Source organism: Natator depressus, chromosome 7 (assembly GCF_965152275.1).
Source record: "Natator depressus isolate rNatDep1 chromosome 7, rNatDep2.hap1, whole genome shotgun sequence".
Taxonomy (NCBI): domain Eukaryota; kingdom Metazoa; phylum Chordata; order Testudines; family Cheloniidae; genus Natator; species Natator depressus.
Window position 1 is genome coordinate 84,201,758 of NC_134240.1, and position 22,555 is coordinate 84,224,312.

General features: G+C 41.7%; 1 protein-coding gene across 7 annotated transcripts in view; it reads right to left on the reverse strand.

Annotated features, from left to right (window-relative positions):
• Positions 1-22,555, reverse strand: part of ASCC1 (activating signal cointegrator 1 complex subunit 1) — a 45,824-nt gene that overhangs the window by 21,841 nt on the left and 1,428 nt on the right. For 4 of the 7 annotated variants that reach the window (XM_074958963.1, XM_074958961.1, XM_074958959.1 and 1 more), the window contains exons 2-8: positions 20,469-20,607; positions 19,178-19,277; positions 18,084-18,181; positions 15,949-16,127; positions 4,679-4,815; positions 2,658-2,777; positions 261-385 (exon numbers count right to left, since the gene is read on the reverse strand). In XM_074958963.1, coding sequence (XP_074815064.1) covers positions 261-385; positions 2,658-2,777; positions 4,679-4,815; positions 15,949-16,127; positions 18,084-18,181; positions 19,178-19,277; positions 20,469-20,577 — 868 coding nt within the window. In that variant the 5' untranslated portion in view covers positions 20,578-20,607. Of the gene's footprint in view, positions 1-260; positions 386-2,657; positions 2,778-4,678; positions 4,816-15,948; positions 16,128-18,083; positions 18,182-18,868; positions 19,115-19,177; positions 19,278-20,468; positions 20,608-22,555 lie in introns of those variants that run through there. The other 3 variants (XM_074958964.1, XM_074958960.1, XM_074958966.1) reach the window with 2 other exon arrangements.

Sequence of the window (22,555 nt, forward strand, 5' to 3'; positions counted from 1 at the left end):
AGAGATGATTATATAGGGCCATGGTTTAACTTCTCATCAAAGGTCAACACCTCTAATAATGCAGCACACCTGCTATTAATGCACTTGAATGCAACGGTGAGTGTAGGACTTGAACCAATTATCTTTTGGCCCAGAGCCAATGAATGCTATGAAGTGAACCGCAGCAATATCTAGACACACAATACTAGGGAACACAGCACTTCCTGTTCAGTGGTACTACTGTAGTTCAGATTTTCCACAAGGGTTCTAAAGATACTCACCATTTGGGTCTTTCCTGAAGAGAGTGTTCATGATGGTAGCATGCAGTTTCACCCTATCCCACTCCTTCATCATCAGCCCAGAGGTCACAAATTGCTCCATGAGTCTATCAGCTATTAGCTGTAATCTAGGAAGGTGGGGGAGGGGGGGGAGGGAAGGAGAAATAGGACATTACAAAGCCAAGAGAAAAAAAAAAAGCTTTTTTGTCCACTTTTACTCTCTTGTCCAGAAGAGGGTAGTGTATATGTAAAATGACGTCTCAATATGCAAAAAGGAAAAACTGAGTGAAACTCTATTGGAAAGATAACAGACTAATCATAATCATGCCAGGCAAGACTGCGTCCTTGTTTTTGTGTTTACTCAATTGCTTTTGTATTTAGAGACAGGATGGTTTTCTGTTAATGTCTGAGGGGACAGGGAAAAAAGAAAGAGCTCATGCAAATAAGGAAACAAATATAAAAGTTCTGGCTGTTTGCAAAGGCTCCTGAGTAGTAACTTCTGTTACAAATATTTCAATAAAAGAGGATATTAGCATAATAGGACATTTGATGTGGTAGATTATATTGGTTTGATAAATTGATGTGGTAGATTATATTGGAACTTGAAGGATGTATTTTTCTAAGTATCTGCAGGTTTTTCTTACTGTACTCCCTTCACAACATAAGTAATGCCTCATCACACTACAGGCAGTGAGTGTTCAATACAACCCAAAGTTCCTATCCATTAAAATAAGATATAAGCATACTAAATGGAACTGATTTTTTTACAGCCTGGTCACCATCCATGTCCATGAATACAATTCACTCAATAGTTTCCCATTTCACCACAAGATGCCACAACCTGGGTGTCTCAATTCGAATCAGGAAGATGGACATAGAGCAGTATTAGGACCAACTCCATATATCACTTGTTGAGCCCTCAGAAATTAACTATACAGCCTACTTACTAGCTTTGTGCTGCCTCTTATAGGCTTCCATAGGTCATATGATAATTTCAACACTCTCAAACCAATTGTCATGGGTTTTAGTCACTGACTTTCTGGCTTTACATCAGTGATTTTTAAAATTAGCAATGACAAAGATTAAATGAATATCATTACAGACGATACTAAAACAAATTAACAGGGAATAGCTCAAGTAAAACTGGTGCTTTATTATGTTATAAAGTTAATCAAGGAAATAAAATGAATTAGAATGAATTATAGTGGAAGTTTTTGCCATGTGGGAAACATCAGAGCATGATCTCTCTTAGGTTGAGCCAGTATATATGCAGAAGGGCTCTCCAGTATCTAATACCACTATGGTTATGCAAGCTAAGATAGGGAAATCAAATCTGCTTTATAACATAAGCTGATCAAGAATATGCAAAGATCAGGCAGGAACTCCTCTCTTGACATTGCCACGCACAGCATAGTACAGTTAGCTAGATGCCTTATGTGAATGGGAGGAAATAGCAAGGTAAACTTTCCTCTATGGTTCACTTACTGACTATTATGAGAAGCAAGATACCAAACTTGGACCAAGGTTCTGATCTGGCATAACAAACCATGTGGACACCCTTATCCTCATTAAATCTCTTCCAGCACTAGCCTTGTAGCTGATACGCAATACTCTGTACCGCCACATATTTCTCATTTCTCTGGGCAAAAAGTAATACCACTGAATCGGCATTACTAGCTCTTAGTGGAGGAGGCGGCGCTTGGCATTATTTAACAGCAGTCTCTCCAATCAGAGCAAAATTGAGGGATTTGGATAGTTCTTAGAGGTTACCAACTGGCCAACAGAGCATCCTTTGAAGTTTCAGGATGAAAAAGGAAGTATGGGCAATTTTCAGGGATCTTCCATAAAAGTAAATGTCTTCCCTTCCTTTTCTATCTGCAGAACAGACTTCAAATCTGAAGGGGGAGGGGTATATGTGAAAGCCTAGTGACACTGTAAAAGGCCAGCTCGTTCCTTTCCCTCAGGGCTAGCTGCCTGGCTTCCTCCATAACAGCTAATTTCTCCTGATAAGTCAGGTTTCCTGTCATCTCCTCCCAGTGCCATCCCATGAGCATCATCTCCGCCCTGCTTGTCATAGTTTCCCTTACCCAGCACGGGGGAGCATGAGCTCAGTCTTGCTTGACTCCATTATTCAACTATTAAGACTGCTAAAAACAAATGACATCTGTCTGCAGCACTACCAACAATCAGTCAATCTAAAGACCAAACACATCACAGCTTTAACTCCAAGGGGCTAGAAAGTAGTACCACCTCATCTTCTGGATTGCTAGTGTGATTCTCTCCAGCACTGCCCATCAGCTCAGAGAACAATAAGTTTGCTTCTGTTGCATTATTTCTGCCTCCTCAGGTACTGTCTGCATACCCCTGTGGAATGAAAGAGGGAAAGCACAGAGAACTCACTTGTCTGATCCATCCTTCATGCGAACTTTTGCATAAAGAACATCAATCATGGCAGGGTCATCATTCATGTATTCTATCCCTGCCACCTCCACAGTCAGGGATTTGCCTCCAACAGTTTTGCTAAAAAACAAAAAGTTCCAAGATATTTAAAAAAAAAAGTACCCATTTTGAATACAAAAGTAGGTGAATACATGTTTTACTGTTTAAGCTACATTTATCTTCATTCAAGTTTACTAGCAGCGCCCATAACTACTACAGAAGTCAAGCAGCAATGCTTGTAAAAATGCTAGCCAGAGTCAAATCACTAATACAATTACAGGCCAAATCACAAATACAGTTTCCCTCATCATTATGCTGAGAGGAACGCAACAGTTCCAAGAACATAACATCCAACTTCCATTCCAGAACCTAGCCAGTGCTGGTGAGCACAGAGTTTCTTTCACAGCTGTGCCTCCTGTATCCAGAATGAAAGCCTTGCCCTCTGACTCTGCAGGCCCCATGCATGGACTTCCTCTCTCATGACGACAATTCAGCATGGCTCAGTTGCCAAGCACTCACTTCTGGGACAGAAAGTCGTGAACTAAAGAACCAAAAGGTCTTGGATTTATATCCCATTATATTCAGTCCAGTAATAAAATGGTAGGTGCTTCATTACTAAACCTGCTGTCATTTCAAGGATGCCCTGAACTATGGTCTCTTCCATATTTATCTTGAAGTATTTTGGAGAGAGTAGGAGTTAACAGGGCCCTGACCAACATTCTCTAACAAGCCAGGCTCTAGCGTGTCCCTGGCTATGTGCAGATTATTGCTCAATGCAGAATGGTGGTTCCATTTGCTTGCATGCTAACAGACATATACTCAGAGGAAAAGTTTATAAAGCATTGAGAATCCTCAGAACACATGAAAATGCCACTGGAGAGCTGAAATGGAGACCTAAACTGTACCCTGGATATCTGATGTTATAATTAAAAGATCAGACAGACAGACAAACCCATACTCTATCATCAACCCACAAACAGAACTCTAAGTTGGGGAAGTTTTGCATATGGACTGATGGTAGAAAAAAAAAGCTTCTTGTTTTAAGAAAATAAAATCTCAGACTGTCTAATATTTCTGGGTTGTAGTCAGATTATCTCAGTACAACACCCATTAGACCAGTGATCCCCAACCTTTCTTGTGGGAATAGAATATTGCTATTCCCAGAAGACTGGCGGGCGCCGGACACCCTGCTGCCAAAATGCTGCCACAAAAAGGGGCAGTGGGAAGAAGCATCGCCACCAAAATGCCACCGAGAAACGGCAACGCTTCTCAGCGGCATTTCGGCGGTGGGGTGTCCTGCAGGCGCACAAAAATGCCCTGGTGGGCGCCATGGCACCCACAGGCACCACACTGAGGACTCCTGCATTAGAACAAGCTTTCAGCTAGTTCTAAACCTCAAATATTATGGCTTTATCCTGGAAATTATGACAGTCTTAGTGCCATAGCAGCTTGAGCTAATATTTCAGACTGATTACTTATACAGTTCATCCTGTCTTTAAGGTTTTCTGCACAGGACTTGCCTCAAGAAATGCATTTCAGGGGTATATTAGCATCTGTTCTTAGGCAGAAGGGAGGCAACTTGCCTTAGACTGTTGCAGACAAAAAGTGTTAAGACAATGGAGTTCTTCCTGCTCTTCTGGCCAGCAGAGGAAAAAATAATCTGTGTTCATAGTAAAATAATGGGGACTGCTGGGATATAAAGAAATAACTACTGAAGGTTTCTGGTAAACAGAGAAAGTCCCCAGTTATCGAGGCAAAATACAATTATGTCCTTGTCTTTCTTCTGGGTGGTTTCGTTTGAAATGTTTCAGTATTTTACAAATTTTCAAACAATGATTCAAAACTGTTGAATTACACCAAACAGGTGAACCACTTTCTCCTGCATTAGTTACCAGTGTTCTAAAACTAGTTTGGTTCTCCAAATATCTGCACTCAGTGACCATGCCCCTCCCCCTGTCCCATCATGCCTTTATTTCACTTACTTAATAAAGTCCTCTTTACTTCTCTGCAGGAGTTCACATGCCTTCTGGATCTCCTGCTCATTCAGGAGCACTAGCGTCCCAATAGTAAGATGGAGCTTTGCTGGGTTCTGGAATAGACTGCTATTGACTCCATGGTCCTATTGAAAAGGTAACAAAAAAGATTTAGTGGGCAACTATATGACACAGATTATTTTAGAATTATTTCTACTTGGGTCACAATTTCTAGCACCAAAAGTTAAAAAGCCCATCCGATAGCCCCAAGAGAGCACAAAATAATACTTACCACACTGCTGAAAAGGCAAACATATTTCCCTGCTCAAAATAAAGTTCATTATCTGAGATGAAGCCTTTAAAGTTTCTACACAAGATTCAGAGCTATATTTCAAAACTCCTCTTTAAAATGTTTAAATGGTATCCTTTCTCAAGTTGTAAGGGTGTTATGGACTGGGACGTGCGTAGCTGTGCCTAGTGGTCAGAGCAGGAGTCAGGAACCAGAAACTGGAGCCCAGCATCAGAGGCTGTCAGAGCCAGAGCCCAGGGTCTGAGTCAGGTTACCTGGAGTGAGGCGAGGCAAGGCAGGAGCAGGGCTGCGTCCAAGGTAGGAGTAGGACTGGAACAGGATGGGAGCAAGGCTGGGATGGCAGCCAGGGCTGTCCCTACTCATATGCAAAGTACGCAACTGTGTAGGGCCAAATTTCCTAGTGCCCTACGCAGCTGCGTGCTGCTCCAGCCCCGCCTCTTCCCATACCTGCTCTGCCCCAGCCTCACCCCCACCCCACCCCTTCCCTAAAGCCCTGCCCCTGCTCCGCCCCCTTCCCGCCCCCACTCCCCTGAAGGCTGCAGCAGGGGCCAGGCCTGCAGTCACCAGCGGCAGGAAGTGCAACGATCCAGACCCAGCCACACCACCTCTGAGTGCTGGGGGGCAGCTCTCCCCTGTCCCCCAGCCAGCCCCCCACCCATGGATGCCTGCCCCCCTCCCATGGGGGCGGTGGGGCTGCGTAGGGCCCCAGAATGTCTAGGGACAGCCCTGATCGCAGCCATGAGCATACGCTTTGAGAAATACATGTCCTACTGCTGCTGGTGATCTTAAGAGTAGATCTGCAAATCCCTCAGCCAATCAGGCAGCTCAGTCAATCAGGTGGCTCAAATCGGGCCCAGCTTTGCTGATGAGGCTGCCTGGGGTTAAAGCAGCAGGTAAGCAGGCTAGCAGCGGGTCCTTACTCCTGACACAGGATTTAAAGCCTCACATTTCACCCAGCATTTTTCATACCTAACTGCAACATCCACACAGGTTTTTTTATATTTATACTTATAGGCCAGTCCAGTGCCCTGTGAGATCACATGATCTCATGCAGGAGCTTGCTCTCAGTCACAAGTTGGCAAAGCCTGATAGCACTTTGGAGGCAGCACTCTCAGGTCCCGGGGGGGGGGGGGGGGGAGCACTTTGTGCCGCTGTTAATTCACTGCTGAATTAATGCCAAAATCCTGAAACAGTGGTGTCAAAACCATCTGCATATTTCAACAAAAGGAAATTACCTTGATAAGCAATCTCAAAAGCACAAGTAAGGACGGATTTCCTGTTTGAGAGTACACTTGATTTCAATTCTCTAGCTTTTCTATATTCTGCCTGGGACCAAAATGAAACTGAAAAAGGCTCTATGTTCCCTCTGCTTTAAGACATATTTAGGATGCAGTGCAAGAGATTTGGTTTTTTGGTTTTTAACTCGGGTCTGTAGTCAGAGGATATTTAGCCCATCAGTGGAGTGGGAGACAGAATGTGGAGGTAGACTTGATTTATTCCAGTTGTTGGCAACAATTCATTTTAATTTATGTAATGCATACAGATTATGATGATGAACAGAATACAAATTAACACAATAAATAAGTAGCTTGCAAGAGAGAAGAACTACCCTAATCTCATGAAGCAGATGGTGAAGGGTGAAAAGATAATGCAAACTGTGCTGTCTAACCTACTATTGGCCTGAGGAGCTGTCCCTTCTGCAGCTTTCAAACATCAGCTGAAGATATCTGAATATGGATTGATAAGTGCAGAGTCAGTGGTTGCACATCACCTGGGTGTGCCATGTCTTCTGTACTGGAAAGAAGGAGGACCCCAATGAACAGCCCAAGATTCACAGTATCTTCCCTGTGTAGTCCCAAAGATCTCAGGCCTACCCCAGAAATCCTTGTCACACCCTTCCTGTGTTGCAGAACCACAGATCCTAAATCTTCCATGAAAAGATGTTGTATCTGAGCTGAGTCTTCTCGAAAAACAAAAGTTTCAAAATCTGCCTCCAAATGTCATAGGATTGAGTGGCCGGAAGCTGTATACTTAGATGCAGATAGGTTTTAACCCTCTTGTTCAAATCCCCAGCTTATGATTTATCATTAGCAATCACTACCATACCACTGTACTTCATTGATTTTTCTTTTAAAACTGCACTCAGTAATGGCATCAGTCATGTCTCGGTACTGGTCTTCCAGCAGAGACAATTAACAGGAAACCAAAGCCCAGCACACATTCAGTACAAGGGTTAAGGAAAGTCAAATGGACATCAAGGGAGAAAGAGCCCACAAGATATGGGCCATATCACTATTCACCACTATGGTGCCCTATGGACATCATCCAAATATCCAACAAAACGTCATAGCTCAAATGCCCACTATGTATATATAGAAAGGAGTGTGGTATAGTGTTCAGAGCAAGGGATAGGGATCCAGGAGCCCTGAATTCTATTTCCAACACTGACGATTAATCAAACTGGACAACTCATTTAATTTGAGTGCCTGTTTCTCCACCTGCAAAATGAATATAGCAGCTCCCTATGTCACAGGCATGAGCTAAAGTGAGAGGCAAGCAGAAGGGAGTGCAGATCCCTCTCTTCCTCTTAGCCTGGTTTTGGGTAAATTCTGTACTACAGATCTTTCCTCCTCTTGCCCAGTTTAAGTCTGTTTCATGAAGTGTAGACTCACTAGGCATGGGAATCTGAAATCAGAAGAGCTAGTGCCTGGCTGAGGTTCTTGAGCAGCAGGTGGAGCTACATCAGCATCTGATAATGCAAGAAAAGGTGTCCTAGCTAAGAACAACAAGGAGTCCTTGTGGCACCTTAGAGACTAATAAACGTATTTGGTCATAAGCTTTTGTGGGCTAAAACCCACTTCATCAGATGCATGGAGTGCATCTAGCCATCACCTACAACCCCCAACTAAAACGTCTCCACTGCATCATCAAGGATCTACAACCTATCCTGAAGGACAATCCCTCACTCTCACAGACCTTGGGAAACAGGCCAGTCCTCACTTACAGACAGCCCCCCAACCTGAAGCAAATACTCACCAGCAACTATACACCACACAACAAAAATCACTAACCCAGGAACCAATCCCTGCCACAAACCCTGTCCACATATCTATTCAAGGGACACCACCATAGGACCTAACCACATCAGCCACACCATCAGGTGCTCGTTCACCTGCACATCTACCAATGCGATATATGCCATCATGTGCCAACAATGCCCCTCTGCCATGTACATTGGCCAAACCGGACAGTCCCTACGCAAAAGAATAAATGGACACAAATCTGACATCAAGAATTATAACATTCAAAAACCAGAACACTTCAAATCTCCCTGGACACTCAACAACAGACTTAAAGGTGGCAATTCTTCAACAAAAAAAAGTCAATAACAGACTCCAACGAGAAACTGCAGAACTGGAATTAATTTGCAAATCGGACACCATCAAATTAGGCCTGAATAAAGACTGGGAGTGGATGGCGTACTACAAAAACCTATTTCCCTCTGTTGATACTCTCACCTTCTCGTCAGCTGTTTGAAATGGGCCACCTTGATTGCATTGGCCTCATTAGCACTATAATAGCAATTTTCCCTCCCTTGGTATTCACCCCTTCTTGTCAACTGTTAAGAATAGGCCATTTCCACCTTAACTGAATTAGCTCATTAGCGCTGAACCCCCTCCCCCCATCTTTTCATATGCTGTGTATTTATACTGCCTACTGTATTTTCCACTCCATGCATCTGATGAAGTGGGTTTTAGCCCACAAAAGCTTATGCCCAAATACATTTGTTAGTCTCTGGTGCCACAAGGACTCCTACTTGTTTTTACTGATACACACTAACACGGCTACCACTCTGAAACCTAGCTAAGAATGAATCTCTTATTTGCCTTCTCTCCTTTAAAGGAGTATCTGTCCCAAGCTTCCCATATCCCATTAGGAAGAGAGAATAGTGGACACCTCTTCTTTGCCTTCTCTGCCCTACAGAGGGAGCAGGAAAAGGGAGAAAACCACCACTGCTGCTTCTCCTCCCTAAAAGAGGAAGAAGGGAAGGAAGAAATACCAGTTTCCTGCCAGCTACCTCTCCCTTCCAGGGGAAGGCACATTATGTATAAAAATCTATCTTCTAAAACACAGGAATTTTCCTAGGGTGTCACATTTTGTTTTACATCAATACGGAGACTTCATCCTGGTAGAAACTGAAGTTAAGAGCGTTAGGGATATGGCCTGTATGCAGCTCCACACACTGCAGACACAAGAGCATTATTTTTGTTTAGGTGACTACATTATTGCCTGGGAATATGAACCCCTTTTAGATACATTTCTTCTTATCCACAAGGTGTTATAAAACCACTTCACTCATCCATACCTCTGATGACAAGGGAAAAAAATAGGTGAATACCCCCTCCTATTATGATCTACTTTGACCATTGCTCACATGGATGCCATGAGGCATAATAAAATTTGTTAAATGTTTCAAGATCCTTGCACATAAGGTGCTAAGTAAGTGCAAAGTGGTAGTTGTTAACCTTTGATTTATGTCTACTGTTCCTTAAAATGTACTGGCAGCCAAATAAAAATATAAAAGGATTTTGAAAATAAAGGAAATCACTACCTCTCTAAAAAAATCCACTGCTCATGAACTTGGAATCCTGAAAGACATACTGAAGTTTCCATTTAAAATATTCCCTTTAAGTAACATCTACATAACATCACTAAGATTTTGGCATATTCCTGCCTTCCAAACACTGCCCTCTGCTGGATGGAAAGCCATTGTCAGCTCTCATGTTAGCAGCTCCAGTGTAGAGGGAACATAATAAGCCCTAAAGAAGGGAAGGGGAACAGATTACAGGGTTGTGATTTTCCCCAACCTCTGGAGGAAAGAAACTTTTTTCTGAAAAAAAAAAAAAGTAGTAAGCCAATATTTGAAGGTTTTATGAAATGAAACAAAACACACTGAATGCTAGCTAACTTTATACACATATTTATTCCCCAAAGAGTCACATATGTTGTCTATACTGAAAAGCTATTGCAATTCTATACATGGAACAAAATAATTGTGTTCCCAATCTAGGCCTACCACTTTTTTGCATCTATATTTAAATACACACACATGCACATACACACCATGCTCAACTGATGCAGAACTGTCTGAAAAAGGAAGCAGGTCTTCCATAAAAATTGATAAAATTCTAAATTCAACTGTTCTACCTTTCATGATTGTGATACAACAAAAATATGACAATCTTATTCACAAATATATATTTAGGGTAGAAGGGAAATGACTAACCATTTCTACTTCCAGAAAGTGAGGGGGACAATTAACCACCCCATGGTAACTTTTAGGATCCAAATTCTTCCCCATTAAATATTTGACTCCTTCCCCACTGCTGAGGCTGTCTGTCCTAGATATCATCATTTTGATAGAATGCCAGACAAAATTTTCTTTGACGCACTTGCTTTTTCCTCCCAGAGCCCAAGCACTATGTGTCTGCAGTACTCCCAACCCATTAGATCAGGGATTGAGAGACCAAGTTCCAGAATAAAACTCTTTTTGGCAAGGTGCATGAATAAACTATTCGACACTGAGCTTCCTCCTTCCCAGTTTTATCTTTTCTGCTACCCAAGGATCTAATACATAGATGGGCAAACTATGGCCTGCGAGACAGTCCTGCCCGGCCCTTGAGCTCCCAGCCAGGGAGGCTAGTCCCCAGCCCCTCCCCTGCTGTCCCCCCTGCCCTGCAGTCACGCCCCCGCGTGGGCAGCAAGGCTGCGAGCTCCTGCCACTCTGAGCAGCACGGTAAGAGGGTGGTGGCAGCGCGCGCGTGGCAGTGAAAAGATTGGGTAGTGGGACCCTGGGGGCAGTCAGTGGACAGGGAGCGGTTGGATGGGGTGGAGGTTCTGGGGCGGGGTGGTGAGGGGTTGGGGAACTGGGGGGGGGGGGTTGGATAGGGCGTGGAAGTCCTAGGGGGCCTGTCGGGGGGTAGTCAGGGGAAAGAGAGTGGGATCTCGGGGGGGGGGCGTGGTTTGGAGCAGGGGGTCCTGGGACGGGGCAGTCAGGGGACAAGGAGCAGGGGGGACTGGATGGGTCGGGGGTTCTGAGGGGGGCAGTAAGTGGGAGGGGGTGGATAGGGAGCAGGGGCCAGGCTGTTTGGGGGGCACAGCCTTCCTTACTTGGCACTCCATACAGTTTCGCACCCCAATGTGGCCCTTGGGCCAAAAAGTTTGCCCACTCCTGATCTAATATTTACATGAGAATTTAAGAGCATTTTTATTTCTTACCCCCCCCAATTATATGCCTCTCCAATCCTGATGTATGCACCTACAAGGAATGAGCAGGGTAATTCACAATTAGAATCATAGAATATCAGGGTTGGGAAGGGACCTCAGGGGGTCATCTCGTCCAACCCCCTGCTCAAAGCAGGGCCAATCCCCAATTTTTGCCCCAGATCCCAAAATGGCCCCCTCAAGGATTGAACTCACAACCCTGGGTTTAGCAGGCCAATGCTCAAACCACGAGCTATCCCTCCCACACACATGACCTAAAGGAATCACAGATACACTAGAAACTGGAGTGGAGGGTGAAAAGCATCAGACAGACAGACACACACACACACACACACCCTTTTCACCTTCCTTTCATCCCATGTAATTATCTACATTTGATATTTATAAACTGTGAAACACCAAAGTAATTGTATTTTCCTTTCCACACTACAGCTGCAGCCTGCTATACATAAAGGCGGCACTTGCAGAGATTGCCAAGAAAAATCTTGTATAGTTCTTTCAATGTTGCTCCATAACCAGCCATTAAAGGATGGTGGAGACTGCAATGCATACTTCCTCTTCCACCCCCAGGATCAGCTATAAACATTTCAGTCCTTCCCTCTCCTTGACTGTCCACGATGCAAGCCTCTCAAGATCACCCAGAAACTTGTCTCCCATACCACAACAGTACCATCCCCGTAGTCAGAGACAGATGGCATACATGGAAATATTGACCCTAGCGTTCTATTTTGCCACTTCATTGTCTGGCTGCCTAACCAACGTAACTGGTTTTGATAATGCTTAAGATTTTTGACATTTTAATGCAACTGTGAACTTACAAAACCTTGTGAAGCCAAAAAAGTAATACAAAGTATATACTGACACGCAAGACATCATTACAAAATATGGATGAATGGTTGTCATGGTAACAGTTTTAGAGAGCAAAGAATCCTGCACAAATGCTCAACAACCAGAAGAAATGCTAACTTACACACCTGGACTTTTCCCTATTTACTATCATTAATAAGCTTCTTTTGAGTACTGGAGTCATTAACTGACTCTGCACTGTTTTGAATCTGCAGCAGGAACAAAGTTACACAGTTTCTATACCTGAAATCTATTCAAGTTTCTCTAAGCATCCTGAGAAATCCCCTTTTATTTTGGACAGCTCTATTAGCTCTCTTATGGCACTGTAAAGCACAGTTTTGAATTACTGGTTTTCATTACTGATATGCTTTCTAGCAGACCCGGCTGTGCGATACGGTGGCATTACTGGCTGTGGAATGATTGAAAGACATATGGAGTTGCAATATACGGTGTATCCACGATCATTCATGATAATGCTCAAAGGAAGAAGGGTGAAAAGTTAAGCACCACAATCCCCAAATCTCACATACATAAAAACACAAATATTTGCCACTGACTAAATTCAATATAGAAAAGTTAAAAATAATAAAAATTGAGGATCTGAATCCTAATAAAGGGAGTGGCAAAAGAATTATTTCTAGACCTAAGGCCAAAATGTCAAGGAAGCTATTTACAAGAGTCTGAAGGGGCAATGCTGAGAGAAAAAAAATCTGTATTTCTGTTCACTGATGGAACAGGAGCAACATTAGCAGAGAAAGAAACGGTGAAAAGGAGGCAGAATAAAGAGAGGGAACTTATTTAAACCATTTTATAACCTATAACAAAACATACAGAGGTATTGAAAAGTGATACTGCAAACCAATTTTCTAGTTTAAAGAGTATAAAGTAGTTTATCATCAAATTTTTGGCATACTTAAAATGATCAAGACAGACATGTCCTAAGAATTGTACAGTATACATTAAAATTTACCCAAATACATTCACTAAGTAAAACAAAACACCAATCCCCACCATTTTAGGAAGGCCCTAAAAATGTGCAATTTCTACTTGTTGATTACGCAGTTAATGAACATATCTCACTGATAAGTTTTATACATTCTCAGCGACATCATCCATACTACTGATAAGGGCTTTTAATTCTGGGTGCCTGGTCTGAATGCAACCTGAGTCCCTAGTGACCAAAAGCCATAACTAATTGACAGATGATGAAATAAGTTGCGTATTTATATTACCACGGTGTTTAAGAGCCCTAATTCTGGACCAGGACCGCACTGTGCGAGGTACCATTCAATCAGAACAAAAAGACAAAGAGGCCTACCCCAAAGAGCATACAATCTAAGCACAGGACAAGAGACAACAGATGGGGGAGTATAAGCAAACAATGAGAAAATATTGGTCAGTGTGATAGGCAGTGGTCTCAGCACACAAGCAACCTAACTGTTGTGAAGTTTTTTGTAGGCAGCACAGCAAAGGAGAGTTTTAAGGAGGGATTTGAATGAGGAATGCCTCCCAAGCATATGAGGCAACATGAGAGAAAGCACAAAAGTGCTTGTTTGAAAATGTAACTAGTGGGCAATGCAAGCTGGTGTCATGGGCCACTCAGAGGTGAGAACTAAAATTTCATTAGCAAACGAGCAATGATAGGTAGAGTTGGGGTAGGCCGTGAAGGGCCTTGAAAGCAAAGACAAGTGGCTTATGTGGTTTGATGTAATAGAGAACAGGGAGCCAAGGCTAAGAAAATGATCTTTGCAGCAGCATTCTGAATGGATATGAGAGGGGCAAGGACAGAGAAAAGGATGTTGCAGTAACTGAGATGCAAGATGATGTGTGGATGAAAAGTATGAATTTTAGAGATGTTACACAGAAAGAAATGGTAAGATTCAGACATATCTTGGATGTTAGGACAGAGGTCGGAGTTGAAAATGATATCCAGGTCACACGGACCCAAGTGACAGGAAGGAAGGTGGTGTTGTCAACAGTGATCATTAAAGGAAGGGGTCGGGGAAGATTAAGAGCTCTGTTTTAGCTATATTGAACTTGAGCTAATGGCTAGACATCCACGAAAAGATGTCAGAGAGACAGGCAGAGATTTTAGATTGGACAGAAAGAGACAAGGCTGGAGAAGAGAGATAGATATGTGAGTCATCAGCATAGACATAGTAGCTGAACTTTTGTTTGTACATGAGATACACCAGAGATAAGGTGTAAAGGAAAAAGAAACAATGATCTGCCAAAGGACACACTGAAGGAGCAAATAGTAATGAAGAAGAACCACCAGGCGAGGGCAGTCACAGAAGCCAAGGAGGATGAGATTTCAAGAAGAAGAACATGGTTGACTGTGTAAAAGACGGCTTACAGGTCAAGGAGGAGGAGAATGGAGTACTGTTTCTGAGCTTTGGCTATGAAGAGGTGACTATTTTGATGAAAACAGTTCCAGTGATTTGCAAGAGGTGGAAGGCTGCCTGGAGAGGATTTTGAAAGGAACTGGAGAAGAGGAACTCCAGACAGCAAACAGTGATGTCGGTATGTATGGTGCTTATTCCACAAAACTCACATCAAGAGCTCTGCTTAGAGTGTGCCTATGACATGAAGGACCATCTCTTTCCACAACAGTTTTGTTCCACTGGAAAAATGGAACTGTAAACCAACAGAGGAAGCCAGGCCAAGATCATGGTACTCTCCGCTAGATAAAATGAGCACTAATCTTGCTGCACAGAGATGAATGCAAAACCTAACTCTGTCTAGGCTTCCTTCAATGGCACTCTTACACCAACACTCCTGATCTTCTATATTCAGTTTTAAAAAAACTAAGCCTGCCTCTTGCTCACAGCAAAAGAGTTATTGTTCTTATTCTTCAGAAGTGCTCAGGTACTAGGATGATGAGCACCAGTATCAGACCCTAGATAAATGAAATGACTGCCACATGCACACAATCTAGCACTCTCATTGTCAGCCTCAGCAAAGAGGCCAATGAATGAATGGGCATGAAAACTGAATTAGCCCCTCCTCCCTAAAAGGTAGGCCTCCTAGCTTAGTGTTGAAATACATCAGCAGATGACAGTTTAACACTGCTTTCTCTTCCGAACCTGTTCTGAGAAGACTCCATGGCTAACAAGTTGCAAGCTTTCACCAGCACTAAACTCCCTAACAAATTAATCATTCTTTAAAAAATAAACAAACAAAAATACAGAGCATTCACTGAATTCTGTTCTCAATTCTGTTCCTAATTATTTCCTGCTGCTATCAGTTTAAGATTTGAAAACAAGCAAGGGGTAATAACAGAACAGTCTTGGGGGACGAAAGAAAATGTTGCTAAGTGATTAAGTTTGCATCGTGTCAAATGCTACCGAGTCATTTCTGGCTAAGTTAAGGTAATGTCAGGGGCCAAAGGGATAGTGAAAAAAGCAGCAGCAAACTTATTAAAAATCCTTGTCACATGCTGGATATTTATAGTAGAAACCACGTAAAATGCAGCCAAAGGTTATGTACACTAATTAATAGTTTTCAAATTTTAAAAACCAAACTTTTGAATCGCAGAGTTTCCTCCAGATCTGTGGAAAATATTTTACTGTCAATTTATTACAAAAATAATTCCATGTTCCAAAAGCCTCCATTAGAGTGCTCTCAACATCTTCAGTAGAACTAGTGTTCAATGTCTACTTTTAAGGCCCTATAATTTATTACTGTACTTACGCATTCCACAATCACAAGTGACAGTTTCTCCCCTAACAGCATATATTTTAATTTGCCTTTAACAATATCAATAAAATAAAATAACATCTTGGGGAAGAGCATCCATTTTTTACATCAGTTACTTCCAAGTATCATGGTTCCCTACCTTGGAGCATTTCTCCAATACTTCTTCCTTGAACTGTAGAAATTTTTCCTGAATCGCAGGCTGGTTGAGAGCAAAGGACAGGAAGTGTGTGAATGGCTGCTTCTTGCGGAAGCTCTCAACAAGAACATCAATCCGTGTTCGGGCTGAAATGACACCACTACGCTGCTGTCCAGTAATCACTAAAAGCAAACAAAGTAACACTAATTGTAACTATATGAAATCCACACAAGATTGGTGACATTTTGCAATGATGTCCACAAGAGCTAAGGACTAATTAAAAAGATACTGATCTTCCACTGTACTTATTAATGCATTTAACAATCTATATTGTAGAATATTGACAAGTTAAGTAAAAATATGAATTAAGTTCTAAAAGACTCAGGACAGAAGACAATCAAACAGAATTCCAATAATAATTTAATTCACTATAGCCAATATTATGAAGCATTTATATTGCAGTAGCACCTAGAGGCCTCAAGAAGCTTGGGGCGCACTGTGCCAGACACTGTAAAAAAACAGTCACTACCCCAAAGAGCGTACAAGCTAAAAAAAATAAACTTAGATCCTATTGGATAGTTACTTATCTAAAGTACTATTAGCCTTGTTTATCTGCATCACTATTTCCCTTTAATTTCTTATTTGATATATAGCAGTATTAATGACAGAGAAATGTCTGGAGCTGCAATACTCTTTTTTTAATTACCTGGCAGCACTGTATCTTCTTATCCTCATTCCAGGTCTTAAAGGAGGAAAGGAAGAAATATAAAAGATATCCTAAACCCCTTAAACATAGCCAGAGAAGTCTTGCTAGACTCTTAATTTTACTTCAATGCCTTACATTTTTGCTTCTCTATAAAATTAGGATGATGTCATTCAAAAGGTTGCTTCTCCTTCTCCTCAGCAGCCTAAAGAAAGGTAATCCCTAAAGTGTTTACAGGGCTGTGATGCCAAACAAAGTGATAAGATTCTCTCAGTTCAGTTGCTCTTGAAATGTCTACATAACTGTCTCAACTCTTCAGGTAGGCAACCCGTTACTTAAAAAGTCAAACATTTGCATGACCCCCTTACATTTACAACAAAAGAAAGAATAAAAGATGTATCCATAACAACAATGGCAATCATATACCATTTGGTTGTGCTTTGAGAGGCTGATAGAGAATGTGTGACCTTGAAAGGAAAGGGCTTCTGGAGACTGAGGATTGCTTTAAATTAATTTTTCAAGGCCTCACAATCCTCCTAATTGCCTTTCATAACCCCCCAGAAGGTCACAACCCACTGATTGAGAAACACTGGTCTAGAGGTTCACTTCTGAACGGTATTGACAGGCATGAAATTTTAAATACCATGAAAGACCTTTTTTTAACATTTATGTATATAATTACTGGATATGTGGCACTAATATTATCCTGATGCCCATAACATGCTGCAGTGTGTGTCTGCTTCAGATATTCCATTCCTTTTGTAGAAGCCACAAAATGCAGCATATTATGGGCATTATGATGCTCTTTGTTATTATAAAACTAAGTGTAACAGGAGCAAAAATTACAAACCCACTCATTTTCATTGTGAAGTTCTAGTAACAAGAACAAAAGAGGCAACAGTTTTATTAGAATACCTCTCTTTTTTTAAAAAAAAGATAGGCTTTATAACAACCTATGGTTCATTTAAAGAAAGTTTATTACACGTGTACATACACATTGAGAAAAGATGCCTTGCTATGTATGTACAACTCCCCATTAATATGGCTGTTAATATAAAAATAATTATTCAGGAACTTACACCCTAAATCCTGCAGAAACTTACACATATGCTTAACTTTAGACTACTGCTAGGTTTGACTTCAACGGAACTACCCAAAGGCTTAAAGTAATGAATATGCTTGTGTTAGGAAGATTAGGGTCTTAAATAATACTTTTCATCTACAGATATTAAAGCACTTTACAAAGGTGAGTAAAACAGAGAAAATAAGGTAAAAAGAAAAGTTAAGTGACTTGCACAAGATCACAGAGTCAGTGATGTGTCAGAGCTGAGAACAGAAGAGCCATCTCCTGATTCCCAGTCCCGTGCACAAAACACACACCAAAGGGGGAGTAGACAAGAGAGCATTCATTCATCTTGTGCACATTAAAGCTTACCGATTTGTCCTTCCATTCCAGGCTTGGGAATGCTGATGGAAGTTCGAGTCTCCGTTTCTAGTCTCTTCCTGGTTTCCCCTTTTTTTCCAATTATATACCTATAGACATACAAATGCTATACTGTCATGCACAAAATGTCACTATTTTCTTTTTCTAGGAAGGGTTTGGTTGCTTTATTCTTTTCTTTCTTAGGGATAGAAGGGGGAGGATTCCCCTAGGGGAGTCTTCTGAAACTACCATATCATTCAACCACCAAAGAGAACACGGAGCAGAAACCTACAAACACGGAGCAAAGAAACACAATTCAGCACAGTCAGTTTAACCACCCATACATACTGAAATAAAAAATTGTGTATGTAATTGTTATATAACCATTCCTAAAAAATTGGCAAATATTACTAGACAAAGCTGTCATATCAGCTAGATACTTCCAAGCGCATGTCTATACTTCTAGCTGGGGGTGCAGTTCCCAGGTTGAGGAGGCATATCTGCACTAACTCTGAGCAAGCTAGTGTACTAAAAATGGAGTGCAGCCACAGCAGTGTGAATCCCTCCTACTGTTCACACCATTTCTGCCTACACTCCATTTTCAGCATGCTAGCTCTAATCGAGCTAGCATGGGTACGTCTCCTCCAGCTGTGAATCACACCTCCAATTCAAAGTATGGACATATCCTTAGTGAACATTAAATTATTTCACTTCAAATATTCAATTAGCAAAACACTGCAATCTTGAGTGTGCCGTCTCACAAAGTGTTCACAGCTTCCCCTGGCCTGGCTGCTTACCTCAGTCTCTCCCCACATTCTTCCATCTTCCTGGCTTGCTTTCATGTCCTGAAGAGCAGATGCTCAGAAAACTGCTACCAGCAAGAAAGCACAAGATGCACTTGCCACCATGGTGAGAACCAAGCGCCAAATGTGAAACAGATACATTGGAAACGGATCCACACCCCTTTCCCCTACACAAATACAGAGCTCTCCACAAAACAGAAAATATTTGAGAGATCTAGAATCTACAGCTGCCTCTGAGAATCCAACCTCCCTGACAGATTCGTCTGTAAAAGAGGATTAAAATAAAACAACATATAGGCTCACTTGTATAGTGAGCTGGGAACCTCCACTGCACACTGGAAACCTCTCTCAGTCTCTTCCACCAGGAAGGCATCACAAGGCTCATCTGTAAGATCCCCAGGGCCTACAAAGTAAAAAATCAAACTGTTCTACAAAGGTTGACAGTGTTTTATGTGATGCAACACTCTCACCAGCTTCCTTCTCCCAAGGTTAAATAAAAGAACAAGGTGGCTCCTTCTGTCAGAGCCAACTGGCTTTTATTTCATCTTACGACCTGCTCAGAAAAACATCATGACACTACTTTTAAATCTTCCATTCTTGGAGGGTTAAAAAAGTAGCAGTTTCAGCCCGCTACAGAATAGTTTTTCTCTTGGCTACAATTTGCAAAATAGCCCAATAGGAATTTTTTAAAGAACTGTTCTGCCTGTTGTTGAGCGGTAGCCCACTGGCTTAAGCATCAGAGGATATAAAGACACACTCTCATCCATGGACCACTTAGTCATATTTGTTTTTCAACCAAACCTGGTTAGCTCAATGTGAGTAGGGGTGGGTTTGGGTGGCAAGAAGCATATTAGAGTTTGCCCAGTTCTTTCAATCTTTTCTACTTGAAACAAATGGTGGATGTTTACCAGATATTCTCGGGCTTTTCTATATTTACAAGGACCCACACAAACATTACCTAATACGGTACACATACAGGTGAGTACACCAAGATAGAAAAGGAACAGTTAGTCATGTAAATTAGGTGATACCTTTCAAAATCCACATTAGATGGCCACAAGAAGACACCCATTTAAGGGCCAATATTGAAAGGTCCTGAGCACTTCCAAGGAGGTACTAAGTGACCTCAACTCCTATTAACTCAGAGATTAAATTCACTGTGGAAAATACCAAGGACAATGCACGAATAGGGAAAAAATATTCTCTACAAAGTCTTAACATTTTTACTGATCATTTTAAATTAAAAAAAAATCTTTTAACCCAGATAACATTGTTTTGCTGAATTTTTCAGTCAACAAATTAATTGATAGCCAGCAACCCACGTCAACTTCACAATCACTTAAGCCAACATTTTGTAACCAGAATTTACTCTGCTCCTCAGCCAGGACTGCTAGAGAACAAAGCAAAGTATTTCTTCACTCAAAAGACTATGTCCCCAGTCCTGCAATAAGGGCAGACCCCTGTGCCCACAAGGAGCTCCTCACAGGCTCAGAGCCTGAGTTTGCTAACTCCCTGTGAGTCTTGAATGCTGATTCCCCACTTTGCAATATATTATATTTAATACCAGATTGGGCCCCTGCATATTAGGTTTTACCTGCATAGAAATCATCCTCTTCTTCATTTGGATAGGACTGTTGTTGAATAATATTTTTCCTATAAATGCGCCCTCCAATCCTTATAAGTGTTGGACGCAGAACTTCCATTGTGCTCTTCCCGCCAATGATGGCACCCTACTGAAATAAAAATAATTCTGCTGACATCTCCCTAGAAATTGTAAATTCCCTGGTTTCCTATATGTACTTTCTAAGAGGTTATCATGGAGGCATCAGTAGAGACTCTGTAGTTAAGGCTGAGTTTTACACTTAAAACAAGGGATTCATCCTTTTTGTTACATATGAATAATACAGCAACAAAGTTTCTTCCCCAATATTACAGCACTTAGTCCAGGAGTGGCCAACTTGTGGCCCCAGAGCCACATGCGACTCTTCAGAAGTTAATATGCGGCTCTTTGTACAGGCACCAACTCCAGGGCTGGAGCTACAGGCGCCAACTTTCCAATGTGTTGGGGGGTGCTCACTGCTCAACCCCTGGCTCTGCCACAGACCCTGCCCCCACTCCACCCCTTCCCGCCCCCTCCTCCCCCCCCCCCACAAAGCCTCCTGCACCCCACGAAACAGCTGATCAGGAGGGGAGGGGAGGCGCTGATCGGAGGGGCTGCTGGTGGGCAGGAGGCATTAGGAGCCAGGGGGGAGCTAATGATGTATTACTGTGGCTCTCTGGCAACGTATACTGGTAAATTCTGGCTCCTTCTCATGCTCAGGTTGGCCACTCCTGATTTTAGCCTTTTAGTAAGAAATTAATTTTCTGAGAATTTACAAGTAGTCTTAATTAGAAACTGAGAAATTTAAACAAACTAAGAAATATAAGTGTAAGAGATTTAGCTCCCATCACCAGCCTTTTTTTTTTTTTTTGAGGGGGGGATGGGGGGGAGGCCTAATGGTCAACCACCAACTCTTTGAAATTCCCGTGTTATAATTAAAAACTCTCAGAAAGTTGTGAATATACTACACATTTTAAATTATTTTTTGGATTAGCAGTCAATTTTCCCACATCATTTTTCATAACTGAAATTTTCTCCTGCAGAGGCTGAAAAATACAATGGTTACTACAGAGAATTCCACACAGAACTGCCTTTTTTCCCAAAAACCACTGTCATTTCCTATTGCTCCCAAAAGGAGCAAAGCCACAGAAGTGTCTCTCTTGCTGCTGTCAGTGGGCCTGTCTCTGCCTCCTCACAGCACAGGAAGCCTCCATCTTCCCTGATGGCCTCTGTGGCTTCAGGATGATTGAGAGCAATGGGAGATGATGGTCATTTTAAAGGAGAACAATTCTTCCTGACAGATAAACTTTGGTTACGAAAAACAACAAAAATGACCTTTCATCCTAAACATCTTTTCAAAAGCAACCCACTGCGCCAGATCTACTCAACAGATAGGCCAGGAGATAGGGGGAGACTAAGTTCTATGTGTGTGAGAGCAAGAGGGAGAGGGAGTTTTGGAGGGCATGAGGAAGAAAGTGCTGTGTACATTTTCAGCCGTTTTGCACTACACTGGCAAAACAAAGCAGCTGCAAACCCAGGTTAATTACGCAAAATACTTTTAGCTGTTCTGTGCTGCTCCAGAGTGAGATAAAGCAGCCACTGTGTACCTATATCTGGTAAAAGTTCAAAATTTAAAAAAAATGTGTGTGTGAGAAACTGCATATCTTCAAATCATTAGAAACATTACATGGTAACATACTCTTTGAGTATCTTGCTTAGAATCCATATAGGAAATTTTTAATTTAAAAAAAAAAAAAAAGGAAATTCCCTGACAAAAATCTATATTAAAACAGAGTTAAGATTGAAACACAAATCAGAAATTTTGGGAAAGCTATATTTTAGGTATATTGTAATTATCCAAAAGCCAGCCATTATACACCTAGGAAATTCAGTTAAACTTAAAAATAAAACCTAAATATATTAAAGTATATAAACAAACAGTTGAGGCACCCAAACTTTAACTTTGGCCTGTCACCGTCTTCAAACCCCCATATAATTAGAACTTACTGAAAACTTGTGAAAAGTATAGGCAAAGACTGAATTGTAAGGGTTACTGTTCATTCCCGCCTCCCATTAATCTT